Source organism: Sturnus vulgaris, chromosome 4 (genome assembly GCF_052056855.1).
Source record: "Sturnus vulgaris isolate bStuVul1 chromosome 4, bStuVul1.hap1, whole genome shotgun sequence".
NCBI classification, from domain to species: domain Eukaryota; kingdom Metazoa; phylum Chordata; class Aves; order Passeriformes; family Sturnidae; genus Sturnus; species Sturnus vulgaris.
The window spans coordinates 21,913,144-21,930,144 of record NC_142246.1 but is presented as its reverse complement, the minus strand read 5'-3'; the positions used below and the strand labels follow the sequence as shown (position 1 = coordinate 21,930,144).

At 38.6% G+C, this 17,001-nt stretch overlaps 1 protein-coding gene across 2 annotated transcripts in view; it reads right to left on the bottom strand.

Moving 5' to 3' along the window:
• Positions 1–3,741: 3,741 nt before the first annotated feature.
• PGCKA1 (PDCD10 and GCKIII kinases associated 1) overlaps positions 3,742–17,001 on the bottom strand; it is a 41,047-nt gene continuing 27,787 nt past the window's right edge. For both annotated transcript variants that reach the window (XM_014871009.2, XM_014871007.2), the window contains exons 5-6: positions 7,280–7,327; positions 3,742–6,165 (exon numbers count right to left, since the gene is read on the bottom strand). In XM_014871009.2, the coding sequence (XP_014726495.2) occupies positions 5,220–6,165; positions 7,280–7,311 (978 nt within the window). In that variant the 5' untranslated portion in view covers positions 7,312–7,327 and the 3' untranslated portion in view covers positions 3,742–5,219. The remainder of the gene's footprint in view (positions 6,166–7,279; positions 7,328–17,001) is intronic.

The following is a 17,001-nucleotide window of genomic DNA, read 5'->3' as shown; positions in this document are numbered from 1 at the left end:
ATTTCTCTGACTAAAGGAGAGAGAGGTGGGAGTGAGGGAGTAGCTACATGTAATAAATTCTTTTCTGAAATCAGACTAAACAATTTTTAAAAAGTTAAAATGGCATTTAAAAAATCCCCAGCACTTTAAAAGTTATTGCTGCTTATGTTAAGGCATTAATTTGCTATAATCTATTTCAATTTTTATTACAGAGTCCAAGATGTACATTAGATTCTTCAAAACTTTCAGCAGTTCATAGTTTGAAATGGAAAAAGTCCCGAAGTAGGTGGGACAGAATTTGCAGAAGTGATCAGCAGTAGTACCCTTTTAGGGGCAGGCAGTATTTCCTGCTTTCTGCTTACTCAACAAGTCCAGTTCAGGGATTGTCTCATCTGAAGTTTAGAATTGCAAAGGTTGAAGATGAAGGAAAGCTGAAAAATAAACCTCCCTGAGATGCCAAGTAAAATTGGTGATGGAGAAGACTAGGACTCTCTAGCAGTGCATGCGAATGCATGAAATTTGAAAAACAAGAGAATAAACTGGGGAGTTTCTGGTTTGATTTCATGATGGTAAGGAAAAAGAGTCTCTGCCAAGGGCATTTCATGTTGAAAAGATCAATGAAAAAATTTTAATCTGCTTCTAACAATTACTCTTAAACATTTTGTGGTATCTGTGTTCTAAAATGTAGAACGCAATGTCTGAAAAGAAGTTTTATTAACATAATCATTTAAAAATAATTTAGTTTTTAATGTGAAATGACTTTCATAATTTAACTTTCTTGTGCTTTCAGCATGTTAAAGAAGTTTTAATACATTTAATTTTGAAGTGATGCTCTTCTGCAGTTTAGTGGATTTCAATTTCCATCTATATGCAAGAAGTGATACCAAAATTCCAGAGAAATAATCTATTAAGATTAATTGTTTCAATGTAATTAAAATGTATTATATAGGCATTTGAATAAATACTTGAAATACCAAATACATAGACCTTAATAAATGTTGAGATACTGTATTCTCATTTAGCAAAAGGTGACACATTGGTAAGAATTAATCTGTTGGAAAACTAAATCACATTTAGAAAATTGAAACTCCAAATACAGCATAAGGTCAAGACTAATTTTTAAATTTTATTTCCAAGTCAGTGTTTCTTGTTTCACCCTTCAAATAATGATTAAAATGATATTTTACTTCAACAATCAAATCTGTAATATCTTTTAGAAAATAAGATTTTCTATTTCTGAATTTCAGTTTTTATTGGGAAGTCTCCATAGCAACACTGGTCACTGCGCTGCAAAGAGAGAGAAGGGACAGCAACACACACGGGCCTCTTTGGGGAAAAAAGGCCAACTTTATTGTGTGGACAACCCGTATTTAAAGTGTGTTATGTGCAGCTAGGACAGGACAGTAGTTCATTGGACCATTGGGAAAAACATCCTTGGGACAGTACCTCAGGATGTATCCCACGGGAAAGACACCAGGTGTTAATCTTTATTATGAATTCCACTCTGTTTTTCACCATGTTATCACCCTGGGAGATTTCCTCCCTAGCTGAAGCTGTAGTCAGCTTGTCAGCCTGGGAATGGACCTGAGAGTCAGGAGAAGTCCAGGCCTGAAAATAATTTCCAAGCTATAATTCCCTAGCACTCTAAATGTGTGTGTCCACACAACACTTGCCCAAACAATTACCTTTGTTCTTTATAAGGGAAGGAAGAACCTCCATCTTTGTGGAATTTATTATTTCCAGGTTCCTGCTTGCTTGTTTGAACTTTGCTGAGCTGAAGAATTCTGCAGTGCCGGGTTTTGAGTTCTACTCTTGCTGTGTTTTCTCTAGGAAATAATTAACTTCCTTGAGGCTGAGCTGGGCTGTTTTCCACTCCTGTTGTCGTTTGTGAAATCTCTGCAGTGATCTGAATTTTTTTAATAATCCAGGGTTGACCTGCTGTCAAATGTGAAGGTGCTAAACTTAGTCTTCCTCAATGTCTCTTTGCTTATATATGAAAGATTGCAAATTCCCTTTAAATTGTTACTGACTTTGAAGAATAACAAATAAAACATGAGCTTCCAAGATGCAAAAGCTTTCATAAAAATACCAATTCTATCATAGTTTCCCATTCTATTGCCTGTTGTTTATTGCTACATATGTCTTCACACTTACCTATAAAGGATTACATCAAGTACAGAAATGTTAATAATAATAAATATTGGCCAACCAGCTCCCATATTTTTTTGTATCAAAGGAAAATGGAAAGGTTTAAATATGTGAAAGATTTCATAAGTGATCCCTCTGAATATAGGAAACATAGTTGATTGGTAGCTGAAGTTACAGTGTCTGGGTGTCTTAAAAAAATAAATAGATTTTCAGAGACATCTTAAAATACAGTTTACTCTTGCTTCTTGTAGCATTTTTTCTCTGTGATTTTCTGTTTTCTTAAGTTACTGAATTTTACTCTCACAATTGCCTGAACAAAATGAATTCTTCAAGCTGGCAGTGTTTGTGTTTATTTGAATCAACATCTGATGGACTAACATTTGGTTGTCACATAATTGTTTAAAATCTAATTTTTATGGAGGAAATTGTGTGTGGCATTTAAAACTTATTACTTAAATAAGTGATTCTTTCACATTTATTGTGAAAATTGTGCCATAATCTGAAATATGGCTAAGAATTCCCAACACTTGGTGGTGTCACGGTAGGGTTGAAGGTATATAAGCACATACATAAATATAAAATGCATACAAATGTTTTTTGTTTTTCTTTTCTTTTTTAATTTAAAAACTACACTGGGTTTTGTTACTTAGTAGATAAAAGAAGTCTGAATGTTGATGTTACCCCATAGGTTTATTTTATGGAAGCTTTCCATATGATGTAGGTATGAGATATGCAGATGCCAGACTTTTTTCCTTTTTTTTTTTTTTTCCCCGTGAGAGAATACCTACCAGTTATTTCCAATGCAGTGAATAGACTTGCTTTATGCTGGGTTTTCCCTCTTGTATTTATGACAATGAGAACTTGAGCTACAAGACATGCACTCTGTGGCTCAGCTGCTCTCATGCACAGGGTTTCAGCCTGGTGGCCCATGGTTGCAGGCAGTTGCCCATGGAAGAGTTGCTTGGTTTGAGTTGTCTGGGCTGTGTCTGACGAGGGGCTCTCCTCTAATGTTTTAATGCCTGGGGAGCAAGGTGAGAAACTTGCTGTGATTTTCACTTGAGCTAGAGTTCATATTAGAAAAATCGAATTGAGTGGATATTGAAAAAATCAGATAAGTTTTTCTGGGGTGTTTGTTACATTTCTTTCTTTAACATCTTTTTTACCTGAATGGTTTTTCATGGTTAGTGCCATGGTGCAGCAAGGGGCTGCTGGCTCTCAGGGACTGGGATGTGGGGAGCAGTAGAGGCTCCCCGGGGATAGCAAGGCTGGATCCTAGAGCCAGAGTCTGTCTCCCTGTCCCAGCCAGGGCATGGGGCAGCCAAGAGCACCAGGACAGCCCCGGCCCAGGCACCTCCAGCAGGGCCCATGGCTGGGCTGGCAGGTCTGCCACCCCGGGGAGTGAATGGGGTCCTGGGCCCCGGGCAGGGACAGCCAGGATGGTGACACTCACCATAACTCGCTACTGGCAATGTGCTGACACTTTCATCAACTTTCAGCATTGTAGTAATCTTTGAAAGACAAATGCTGATGTAAAACTTGTATGCACTTATGAGAAAGCTTAGAAGGACCTATTAAAATAGGAAAGTGGTAGAGAAATCAACAGTACTACAATACTTAATAACCATATAAAGCTTTTTTATTTTACAGATACAATATTGTGACTCTTGCCTGTAGATGAATATAGTTCTCTAGAAGCTGAGACTTTAGGTTGTTTTAATTGCTCCTAGGAGTATCATTAATGTTCTGAGAAATCAAAATCAGCATATACTGTAGTCAAATACATTGTTGGTGCTTTTCACGTACCTAATGAGGGCTGTATCTTATTGAACTTATTTAATGTAACTTTTATATTCAGAAAATGCATGAAGTTCGAAAGCCACCTGATCATTTTTTATATGGTTCAAATTTATTAGGAGTTTATAACAAAAACTTGGGAACCACAAAATTTCAGTATAAAATATCAAGCACTTTCTATTTCAACCATACTTTTACTGCACTGGCAGCACCAAATGGTCTCTACCTCATTTTTTTTTTCTCCCATTAGAAATGCAGCCCCTCCAAGAATGCAACAATTTTTAGATGTTATGCTTAATCCAGTTGGGAAGCTCGGTCCCTTTCCTTTAGGAACTACAGCAGAGCTAAGGAAGAGTCCACATTGGATCTTGCTGTTTTTGTATAAACAAAACACATCTTGCTGGGGATGTTTGAGACACAGCCTGTTTGAAAACTGTATTGTTAAACAGGTGACATGCACTTCGAAAATTTAGTGGAGTTCAGAAATGTCAGGCTGTAGTTTTGCAATAGTTTTAATCTATTCAAACTGGTAGGGACTGAGTTTTGAGCTCTCTCTGGCCTCTCTGATAGTGTGTGTGCATTTATTCCATGAGCTACTTTAGCACATTAAATCAACAGAAAGTTACCCACTCTCTTGGGTTTGGCTGAGCTTCTGCTGTTTTAAGGAACTGAAGCAGCAACACTTGGGGTATCAAACACAGTCAAGGGAGAGGTGTATGGGGAGAAATTATGTTATCATTCTAATGCCAGGTGCACATGCACAGATTTAGGCTTAATCCATAATGGAACCATAGCCATGGTAAAGTTCAGTCCAAGCTGCCTTCCCTATTTCACGTTTCAGTAGATCATAGAACTCTGGGTCACTTGTATTTTTTTTCTGTGAATGATGAAAATCTGTGGTTTCTAACTTCATGGCTTCAGTAGTCCTATTTTAAATAATGGGAGTTTTGTGAACCTGGAACATGCAGCGTGCACAGACCCTCATGAGGAAAAAAAAAGAAGCACTTGCATGAGTCCAGATGAGGTGGGTGTACAGCTGAATATTCTGTGTGGAAGAAATGATGCTTTGCCCTCCTGTTTGGGCCCATAGAGAAGACTATTGCCATTAGTCAAGGAAGCACTTCTTTACCTCAGGCAGTAGAAATTAAAAGGCTGCATAAAACAGCTGAAGGGACCGAGGTTTAGTCCCAACTCCTTTTATATATGCTGTTCACAACAGCTCTCCATGTGTGCTGTATGTATGTTCATATTGATCCAGAAATATCTGGATCTTACCCAGTGTATTAGAAAGAAACCATCTAGTACTCATCATCATCATCTTCCAGGTCTTCTCCTGCTGTTGCAGCATCCAATGCAGCCAGAGCTGCTGCAACTTCTGCATCTTCCTCCTCAATTCCTCCATTGACATCTTTATGGTTGGTGTGGGGGGGTGCCTGTGCGAATTTGGTAACAGCCACTGCAGTGATTCCACCAGTAAAGCTCTCACTCAAACTTGCAGAGTCAGTTTTTAAAGGTTCAATACTGCTCTCTTTCGCAGGCAAAGGTGGGATTACATGAAGGTCCTGCTGCTGTATTGCTGAAGCACCAGTGTTTTGGTCTGAATGTGCACAGTTTACTGAAAAGCTGTCTTTTTCAACATAGTTCCCAGTTTGATGGCCATTTTGGGGATAATCAATATCTGGCAGTCTTATGGCATCGTTTTCTGTCTCCAATATTGAGTTTCCTTTGAGAAAGATGCTGTCTTCTGCAGACTGGGAGTCTGGAATACTGTTAGGCACATTGCTGGCTGCCTTGCTCTGACTGCCTGTCTCTAGGTCAGGTTCTTGTCCAGACCTATTTGATTTGGTGTAAAAGTCCCTATTGCTGGCTGAAGAAGCCTCTGACTGGCTGGAGTTTCCCTTTTCACTGGTTTCTTTCACTGGGCTTGTGTTGGGGTTGAGCATGGAGTGCTGAGCACAGGAGTTGCCACCATTGACTGCAACATCAAGCTTTGCAGCACACTTCACAGGGCCATCCTGTTGAGAATCATTGCATCTGTGATTCCAGAGAGTTTCTGTTGTACTGTTTACTGGATTTTTATTTTCTGTTTTGTTTACCTCGTCCTTCTGGAGTTCATTTTTGGGTTCTTCATTTTCACTATTCTCTTTGAATTTGGATTTATTGCTGCCTTGTTCTTTGTGTTTATAGCTGTTTACTTCATGAATGCATCCAGATGATTGTCCTTCTTCTGGATCAAAGATATAGCTGGAGTAAGGAAAATTTGTAAAGGAAATGTTACTTATGATGTTAATCAATATAATTAGTAAAAAAGATTAAGCTTCGTTTTTAACCTGAAGGTTAAAAACTCCTTGAGGAAGGAGTGTCACTGAACTTTACCTTGAGTCTTGAGAATGAGTTAAACTGAATGGAAATGCTGAATATGCTGTTGGCTGCTGTCTCCTGGGACTGATCATAACTAATCCCTGTAGTGAGATTCACCAGGAGCATAAGGAGGAGGTTGGAGAACTGTGTGCTTGTCATTACTTGTTTCCAGCCTTATTTTTTATTTTCTCTGGGGAGCTGATTAGCCAATGAGTAATCATAACACGGATTGTTAATTAATACGTACTCATGTTGTTGCTAAAATATCTTCAATTTTTTCCTGGTGTTCTTCTTTCAAGTTTCTTCTTTCAAGTCTTTTGTCTTTTTTTTTTTTCTGCCCTCCTGATAAATTTTCTTCCTTTTGCTCTATAGTTTCCTTGACTTATCTCTCCCAAGACCTATCTCTTTTCTTTATCTTTCTTTTTTCTCTCATAGCACCATTTTCTCCCCAGTTCCTTACCTGTTCTACAGAAGTGGCCAAGAGAAGTAGTAATCCTCAAGTGGGGCTGAAATGTGGTCTTTATAAAACTAGCTAGTCCTCCTCTCTAGGGAGACTTTTAATATGGGAATTCTTCTCCCAACTAACTACATTTAACACCTATGATTGAAGCAAGGAACTGTCATTCATTTTCATTGCTTGGGAGAGAGAGGGGATCTGACATAGTGTGTGCCCCTTTTTCTGTTGAATTAAGGGAAGTTCATTTTTCTGTTGAATTGAGGGAAGCTACCTAAATCAGAAAAAACTTTACTAAAGAAGAGTCTTCAATGCAACATAATTCCTTTTGTGGGGTAGGAATTATAGAAGTGGACCTTAATTTCAGTGAATTTAAAGGACTTTCATAGGAAATCTATATGCCTATGCTTAAAGATGCTGTAAACTGTGAGAAAACTCCAACCTTTTACAGTGGCTAATTAAAGCAACAGGTGTGGGGGAGCACAGACACATGGTTTAATGCTTTTCTTTTATTCAGTCCGAGCAACTCTTGTTCTGTTATACCTTTGTATCATTTTGCAGCACCTGCACCCCATCTGGATTTTCCTTAATCTGAAAAGAGAGAAAGGGAAGGCAAGGGGAAGACAGAGTGAATGAAGCATTATGAAATTGATATATGAGCAATTGCATTGAAAATGATGCTTATGTTTAGAAGGATTTTGTTAGCTGAAAAGAAAGATGTCTGCACAAGAATGGATGGAGTACTGTTTAAGGTCTTTGTAGGTTGTTTTCTTGCATTGGCAAGAAAAATTGGTCTTTAATTAGAGAAAATTCTGGGGAAGAATTTAACAATTCTTAGTGATATTCTCTTAGAATAGTTTCCTAAGCAATTTTATGATTTGGAGAACTGTAAGTCAGTGTATTTGATCTGTTGTTTGGTTGGGCTTTTTTTTCCATTTTTTTTCCCACTTGACACCTGTTGGTAAAGTTCTGTACCGTGAATTTGTCCAGTTGTTTTTTTAAACAGTAAACTGCTGGCATCTACCACATCCTTTACTCAGTAATTTCACAGACCAGCCTTGTGTGAGGAGTCACCTGCTTTTGCTTGACCTGAACCTGTTTTTCACTAGTAGTATTTGGTGCCTTGTAGTTCTTGTATTAGAAGAAGTAGTGACCAACATGTCCAATTGTCACCATAGTAGAGGCCCTGTACTGTCCCTTCAGTGCTCATCTATTTAAATGTTACCCCTACTGACATTGTTTTGTGCCTGTGAACTGTCCATGTGGTGTTCTGAGTCTTTTTGCATTTTAACATCCTATCCAAATGAAGTGTAGGAACTACAAATTTGGAGTTCTCAACGTGTTTGAAACCTGAAAGAAGCAGATTTATTCTTTCCTAATATCTTCTTGTTTCCATTCACTTGACCCTGTGACACCTACTGAGAACTGAGGTGTTCAGAGTTCCATTAAAACTAGCAGACACTGTATTCTGCTACACCATTGCCTGACCCAGTGAGATGCTAAGAACTATTATATAGCTCTTATGCCAAAGTTTCATTATGAGAAGAAATGCTTTGCTAATTTGGACCCTTGAGAACATTCCTGTTCTGAACCTAAACTGAAATCCCAGATCTGAACATCTAAAACCCCCAATATTCTTTATGGCTGGCGGCTATCTTATTTCAAGTTAATAAGTCAGAGCAGGTTGTTTAATATGTTTTGTCTATTGTTATTCAGGCTCTTTCTTTTTCTCTTGAGATACTCTACAAACTCTCATACTTTTGCCAATGCCAAAGGACAGCAGCTCACTTCCTATAAAGCAGAAATTGATGAAGCAAGCTCAGGGTATTTTCTGGAGTAATTTATTGGCAAAACATCCGAGGAAAGGAATATTGATTTAGTCTTCTCAGGCATGGCCTAAACTGCACACTGGCAATTGTGCTAGTAGAAATGTAAATCAAAACTCTAAAATCTGAGTACTTCTGGTGTTAGCACTGAACTAAATATCTGCTGTCAGATGTCTCATTCTTGGAGCCTCCAATGGCCTACAGTCATTCAGCAGCTGGTTTTAGCCTAGGGTATAGCTGCTCATACCTATTCTTTTTGTCTTTGTGTACCCATGAACTGTACTGGAGCAGAAATTTCAATCAGGAGTAGACACCTTGATGTAGTTGAGTGCTTGTTGGAATGGCTTTTAAGCCAGCTGCTTTGCTTCCTTTCTCTCAGTGCTATTTCTCTCCCTGAATTGCAGTCTCCCTTCCACATCTCTGCTGACTGTGTATGTACTGTGTGTCCTCACCCCACGTACCTCAGCAACATCATAGCAGGAATTCGGATACAGGGTTTTTTGTCTGAAGAGGATTGCCCACTGAAATGCCTACACAGCCTTTGGCTTGGCTTTAAAGTTTGAGGTTTGCTGAACCCATTTTGATTTGTATGTGGACCAGCTCTAACAACGGATGTTGCTTCTAGCTGAGAGTGGGCACTTCAAGTCAGGGTACCTCTGCTTAGAATTTTATCTGACAGATTTCCTACTCGGAGATTTTATTTACAAATTTTTTTATTTTTTTAAAAAGCAAAAGATATTGCATATAGGTTTAAAGCATTGGGAAGTCCTAATTGCTGGCCTTTTGTTCAGAAACCACTTTCCTGGTTTTTTTTGTTTTTTTTTTTTTTTTTAATTTTAATTACAGCTGCTGTTGGAATTATCTCTGCAGTTTCTGCATTCCACTTTTCCACTGATTAGTTACAACTGGATCTGTCCAGTGGCATGAATAAAATATGACATATGGAAAACAGTGTATGTTGTATTATCTTATGAATTATTTCACATCCCTGAAACAGGAATATAGTTTTACAATGTCACTGTCTGAACACTGGCATTTTTTTTACCCTTGCCCTTTCCTTCCATTTATGATAATCTTTCAAGTCAAGCTGGAAAATAATTCTGAGGAACAAATTGCTTTTATAACATGAAGAAGCATGCTTTAATCCTACTTATCTTTAGATACTGAGCTCTAAAGACTTATGTATTGTGTGATGTTCATAGTTGCATTACTGGATAAATAATACTAATAAGCTGCTGTCTGGAGCAGTTTGAGTCAAGCAAATGCTACAGGCTTGAAACAAAAGAGCATTTGAAATTTCAAGCAATGGATGATGATATGTTAACTGATACTGAATTTAGAAACATTGTATCCTTATTAAATGTTTGTTCTGTCAGATATGCCATGCTGCTAAATTGATGGGATAATTTCAGATAAACATGACATGATGTGGAATACTGTCTTGTAGAATACTTGGGGCTATTTTCCCTCTGAAAAAAAGGCTGCCTGTCTAAAGTGGCAGTAAAATCCTTGGCTTTAACCTTCAGATTGTCAGAATTCAGATCAAACTGCCATTAATCCTACACATTATTCTTTCTTGACCACGAAATTTCTGAAGGCCTGTAAATGCCTGTCACTATTTATTATGCAGTTACTTAATCCTGAACACTAATACATCACCTGGAATTAAACCTCTGCAAAAATGTTAAGTAGAGATTTTTTTCGTAGGTTTTTTTTTTATGTAGACTGGACCACTTGGAGCATTTGCAGGAATGAGACAGAGCTGTTGAGGTAAAAGGAATGAAGGAGGCCTAGAATTAATTTTTTTTACTCTCCCAAATTTTGCACTTGAATTTTTCAGATTTTAGTAGTTGCTGAATCTCCTGAAGTGGTGTCTGTGTATGAGCTTGTACCAGTTTCTAAAAAATAATCAGATTCTTGCAGTGTGGCAGTGTAAAATAGCCTTGTGGTTTGCATATTCAGTGTCAGTGCTTGTTTCATTTAAAGTTTTGAGTCTTTTCTTCAGTGAAAGAGATGGAAGAGGCCCAGCTTTGTGTGTTTACCCCAGCCACCCCAGCAGACCTTTAGTTCACTCTGTCAAGACATAGTCTAGATACAATGTGCTTGCAATGTATTAATTCAGTGTTCACAGAAGAGCAGCTTCTTAAAAAAAAAAGGTTGGGAAAAACTGCACAATGAAAGGAGGTAGTAATTAGTCTTAATCTGAGGAGAGCAGGACACAAATCCCATCAGTAAAATAAATGCTGAAAAAGGGGAGGTAGTTAAAAACATTTATGGTGGCGCCTGCTGAGAATGAGGTGGGACTTCCCTTTCAAGTGTTAGACCTTGGTGAGGATAACAAGAATAATGTTTTGACTCCAAACCCACAAACTTGTGTTTCATGCCACGGTGTGCTTTAAGAGAAGTCTGCTTTTCTTTATCAGATTTGAGAAACACAAGGTATCTGACTTTAAATTATGTAATAACATAACTCATATTGTCTATTTAAACTGTGGCTGTTATGAGTAAATAGAAGGCAAACAAGAGATAATGTCATGCAAAGGGAAGAAGAAATGTTTTTGAGTCATAAAAATGGTTTGGCACCTTTCTCAATATTCTTGGAAGTTTACATGGAAACAGAAAAAGGTCAGTCTTGTTTTTGTTCATGTTTTTTTTCTTCTGTCTTGATTTTTATTTTTAAATTCCTTTTAGACACCTTCAGGAGCAGAGGCAGAAAGCTGAGGGAGACAATATTTAAATAGCTTCTCTATTAGATCTCAGATAAACTCTGAGTTTGAATCATTATTTTTATGCCAGTCTTTTTTTTTTTTTTTTTTTTTTTGTTGTTGTTGTTGTTGTTGTTGTTGTTGTTGCTGTTGTTGTTGTTGTTTTAAATTTTTTTAGTTTGGAATTTTCATCCCACATACCCTGATGCTTCTGTTGTTTGGCTTTTTACTCTCTTCCATTCTTTCCCACTCTAGATTACCTTGGCAAGTATGGAGATTTTTCCTACATGGGCATTATCTGGGCTGATGAGCCTGAATGATGTACCTCCCAGGGGCCTGAGGCACCTCCTCCTGATGGCCTTTTCCAGTAGAGGCATCTTTCAGACTTGATCCTGCTGGTTTGTTCCCCATGAGTTTGCTGTGTTTTGCACTCCTCGGTGAAACCTGTCCATTCTGAAGGCATTGCTCTGAGCTACCAGTCTCTTTGCAATGGACAGAAATCCTTGTTTATCAAAATAGTCTGTCTGCCTCACTAGTAACACAAACACAGTTTACTTTGTTGGTAATTTTTTGCTAACACAGATGCCAAATTCTAACCAGCTAGGAGACATATGTACAGAGGCAAGCGTGGGAAGAGAAAGCGTTTGCATAGAAATACATGCAGAAGAAATATAGTGAATGTGGGGTGGGAATAACCTTAGAGAGCTCTAGCACTTGGCAAGCTTCTCCTAACAGGAGGTGTAGTTTGCCTTCTGTGCTATGTAGGCTTTCACACCTCTCAGAAGATTTCAGAGACTGTCCTCAGCATATGCTAGGTCTGACAAAGGCTCACATGTGCCTGGGCTGGAGGAAGTAAGTACAATGTCCATTCTCATTGCAGGCTGGGTGCATGACATGACCTTCAAACTCCATCTGAACCTGGACCATTCCATGCGTCTCTGTGTTACTGAGGCATGGAGGCAAAGAAATAATTGATCTGGATGACAGATAATATAACAGAGGCGCAGGAAAACTGTAGGAGGAGTGGTAGAGTTGAGAGGAGCTATATTTAGAAATTTAGAAAACTAGTAAATATACAGTAGAAAAAATTACCAGACTGTGCTAAGAGGAGGAGAGAGAATAACAGGGAAAACCATGTAAAGGAGAGAAGATGAGGAACATAACTTAGCCATACACTGTGCAGGCTAATCACTACCACTGGATGAATATAATCTGTAAGAACTGTATTACTTAAAATACAGAGAACTCTTCAAATCCTGTGGGGTTTTTCCTGACCTTAGTCACTGTTTTGAGACCAGAGGGCCTCAGAACAATTGCAGGCTTCAGGAGCAGGAGACCCCAAAACATCCTGGGCCCAGAATTATCTGAGCAACCTGATCTACTTGAAGATGTCCCTGCTCATTGCAGAGGGCATGGGCTAGGTGATCTTTTCCAACCCAAACTATTCTATTATTCTGTCATGGTCTGTGGAGAGCACATTCCGTGCTCAAGTCTTCACTGAGAACAATACTTAGAGCTGGACCACAATCTAATTTCTTTTTTCCTGACTGAATCTTAATCTGGAAATTTATTTTAAATGTGCTTCAGGGAATAACTCAATTGACATATATAATTTAAAATAAATGAACTAAACTGAGGAACTGTAATATGATCCCTTACAGAAAGCAGATCCCACCTCATGGACTATTTTTGTCTGTTTTTTGCTAGCTGAATTGACTTCAGTCTTTTTGTTCAACTTTCTTAAAATGCAGCACAGAGGTGTTGTTCCTGTGCTTCGTCTTGCAGTCCAGCCCTAGTGAGATAGCTGGCTGTGAATCCTGCTGACAGAGTATGACCTGTGGATTGACTTTGAGTCACCCTGCAGTCATTCCTATCTGTGCTGCTCTGCAACGAAAGAAGACAGTGCAAGTGCTTTTTCTGGTGCAGCTCACTCTTCTGTTTTGAGGGAGGCAGGCTCTATATTTGGGAATAAGGAATGTCAGTGTCTGACAGAAAGAGCCTTATGCTATCCAGCCTGCACAGGGTTATTGCCAAGGTTATTGTTGATTGTCCTATTTTTCTTTATTTTACAGAGCTGAGGCACAGGTCTGTCAGCCACTTTTATTCTCCACTGAGAATATTATTTGCCTACTGAACAGCTTGCATGCGTTTCTAGTATAGCTGACGGTGAAGACAGGAGAAGTTGACACATTGAGACTCCTCAAAAACTTGTATAAAACTTCTTGAGCCACAGCCTAACTACAGTGGTGACTTACAGCTGTCAGATTTGGATGTTTGGCTCCCATTGCCACCCTCTGCTTGTTCCTTTTCAAATGGAAACCCCTGTTTTTTACAGATAAATATGATCATTACTTGAATACAAATAATCCATAAAATGTCATCAGTTGTTAAGGCTGATAATGTATTTTTTGAAGTTTAAGATTTTTTCCCTTTCTCCCTGGCTAGGCTGGATCAGCCTATGGATTGTACATTGTACGTGGGGGCCTGATGCTTTGTATTTTCATGACTAGAGTGTCAAAGTTCTGGGTTATATTACACACAGACACTGTTAAGACAATGGCTATTTGTTTCAGTGAGGGAAGAATTTGATGTGTTCTGTGACATTCAAAACATGAAAGTTGATGTTGGTTTTGTGTGTGGGATTTAGTGATATAATTCAGGCTTCTTCCCAGTAAAGCCATGAAACTACTTTAGGCTTGTAGTTTCTTCAAGGGAGAAAAGTGGCTTTAATCAGTCCAGTTATCAAAATCTGTGTCTCATTGATCAGAAGCATGTGTTGCTTGTTATCTGGAAAATTAAAGAAATCTCACAGTTACAGCCTCATAAATTTGGATGCTTTGTATTCTGACATAGAGTAATTATTTCATTACCGAGGAAGTAGGTCTGATATCACAAAATGTTTTTGCTTCAAGATAATACATAGCAGAATAACTGAATCCTTAAATGACAAAGATATGTGAACAGTCATAGCAAGGGGCAAAGCAAACCAAGTGACAATTAATTGTTGCTAATTAGCAGAATCCCACACTTTTCCGGAGATTAAAAAGCAAAGTGATTTAAAGGTTCAGAGGGTTGGAGGACCTCTCCTCTGAAGATATGCTATAAAAGCTGGAGTTGTTCAGCCTGGAAAAGAGAAGGCTCTGGGGAGACCTTGCTGTGGCCTTCCAGTAAAGGGGGCTTATAAAAATGAAGGAGAGTGACTTTTTATGTGGGTAGATAGTGATGGGACAAGGCAGAATGGTTTTACACTGAAAAAGAAGAAATTTAGATGAGATGTTGGGAAGAAATTCTATACCCAAAGGGTGGTGAGGCACTGGAACAGGTTGCCCAGAGAAGCTGTGGATGCCCCGTTCCTCAAAGTGTTCAAGGCCAGGTTGGATGGAGTCCTGAGCAACCTGATGTAGTGGGTGGTGTCCCTGCCCATGGCAAGGGGATTTGAACTACATAGACCTTATGATCCTTTCCAAACCAAGCCTTTCTATTATTCTATGTGTATCGAATACCCAAATAACAAATACTATACTTGACAGATGGACCATCAATACAGCATAGCTAGTCACCAAAGTATGGCCTACTCACCAAATAACCAGTGGGAATATGTTACCATGATTTTAACCTTTATTTATGTTGTGTCATCTGAAAAGTATACATGTATACTTTATACATGTATAAAGTGTTTATCCAAGAAATTTGCAGTAGTAATAGTTGTCAAAAATGTGCAGTTACTATGACCTTTGTTCCAAGATCACAACAGTAGCAGTCAACCCTAACTGTCATGTACATGGAATAGTACTATAATATAATAAATTGTGTTTTATATCTTTGGATTGTTCATAACAGCATCCAAGCTGGAGTACAGTCTCCTAGCTGAGAGATATGTCTACTGTGCAGGGGTCAATTATGTCCCCTAATTGTGGGTGCATGCTGTGACATTTCTCAACACAGGGGAAGAGCATCCTGCCAGCATGGTGTCTGGCTATGATCTGATGAGAAGCTACTTTGGCAGACAGGGTGGTCAGAGTAATGGAAATATCTGCCTACATTTGTTTTCTCAAAATGCAGAGAAAAGGTCAGATTTAGTCTGATGTGCTTATACTAGAAAAATGTGTGCTAATTATCTTACATATATGTAGCTGTACTGCCAAGAAACTATACTAGTATAGTTGGCAATGGCAGTACCTGCTAATTGTTATGTGCCAGTGTAAACACTTCAACTGGAATGGGGAGCACCTGGATTGATGCAAATGCAACATTAGAAACTGCTCCACTTCTTTACAGCTGCTCTGTTTCCATACCTCCAGGCATCTAGCTGTGTTTTTATCAGATCCTGATGGGTTTTCTGCTCCCGCATTGCCTCTTCACATTCTTGCTTTTTCATGCCGCCGTTTTGCACCAAACTAAGAGGCAGCAGTGGGCAGCTCTCAAGGCAGGGAGGTTTGGGTGTTACCAGTATGCTTGAGCACACCTGCACTTGTGTTTTGTGGGTGTGTTGGCAGAAGGGAAAGGTAATGAAAAGTAGATGCTATCAGTTTTACAAAAGGTGTTCTATTTTGATTTATAGCTGTTGGTCATTGCCTAAGCTGATAATATTATGCATAGCTATGTTAAGTCCTGTAAGGCTCCTCCTCAAAACGTCCTTTTCAAACCGGTAAGGTCAGCCAGATCTTCCACTTACCCCTGGTGGCTTCCTGACTGCATTAGTCAGCATATGAAGTGCCATGTTTTATTCTCATCATATATTCCTATTTCTACCTTGAGTTTCAGGGTTTGTTTGTGTTGTTGTTGCTGTTTTTGTTTTAAGTTAGTTTGTTTTTTCTTTGTTTTGTTTTTAAGAAGTCATTCTTGTACTATTTCATTCACTGACTACTATCTGGTAGCTGTTGACTGTTTTATAAACAGTTGAGAGAATAAGGCCAGCTCACATGGAAGCTGGACCTTTTTGTGAGGAGTTATTGCTCCAGCAGAGTGCCCTCGAGGGCACAAGAGCTACAACTTGGAGGTGATCTGAACATCTATTTTTTTTTCTGTTATGTTTTTGCAATAGATTTTAAATATTTATAAGGTACTTAGAAGGAAATACATTCTCTCTGACTAGTTCCTCGTCTTTCACTAGGTCACAGAACATTTCCCTACCCCCATTATTTACCATAAAAAATTATTGTTTTATTTTTAAAGAGTAAAAGGAAGAGTGGGGGAAAGGGTAAAACTCTCACAAATCATTAGCCAGTTTGCATACAGGAAAAACAAATACAGCTGGTAGCATAAACCCATTCATTTCCTCTTCAGCTAAGCTTGTTTTCTACATTTGGTTTTACCAAACTTATATAGTTTAGTGTTTAAATTACTGAAGTTCATGTTTCCTGTCTTTTAAAATTATCAATCTGATAAAATATAATAGCTTGTTTAATACTGGGGCCTAAAACTCTGAGTTCTGTTTAGTCCCATATTGTATAGAGGCAAACACAGAAATGTGCTCCTTCCCAAGGGATTCATGGTCTAAATGTGTGACAAGGCAAAAACTGGGGAAGCAGATGGTCATATACATGTGAAAGAAACAATCAGCAGAGAAATTATATTTTAGTCAGTAATTGTGTTAGGCTAGGCCTGAGTGGGGATCTGTGTTTGGCCACACAAGCAGAGCCTCAAATTAGTTGTAGCCAATTTTTATGTAGCAGAGGGACTGCATCTGAAATGTCATTTCTCTTGAGAGGTTAAAGTGTCTCTATGTGATCTG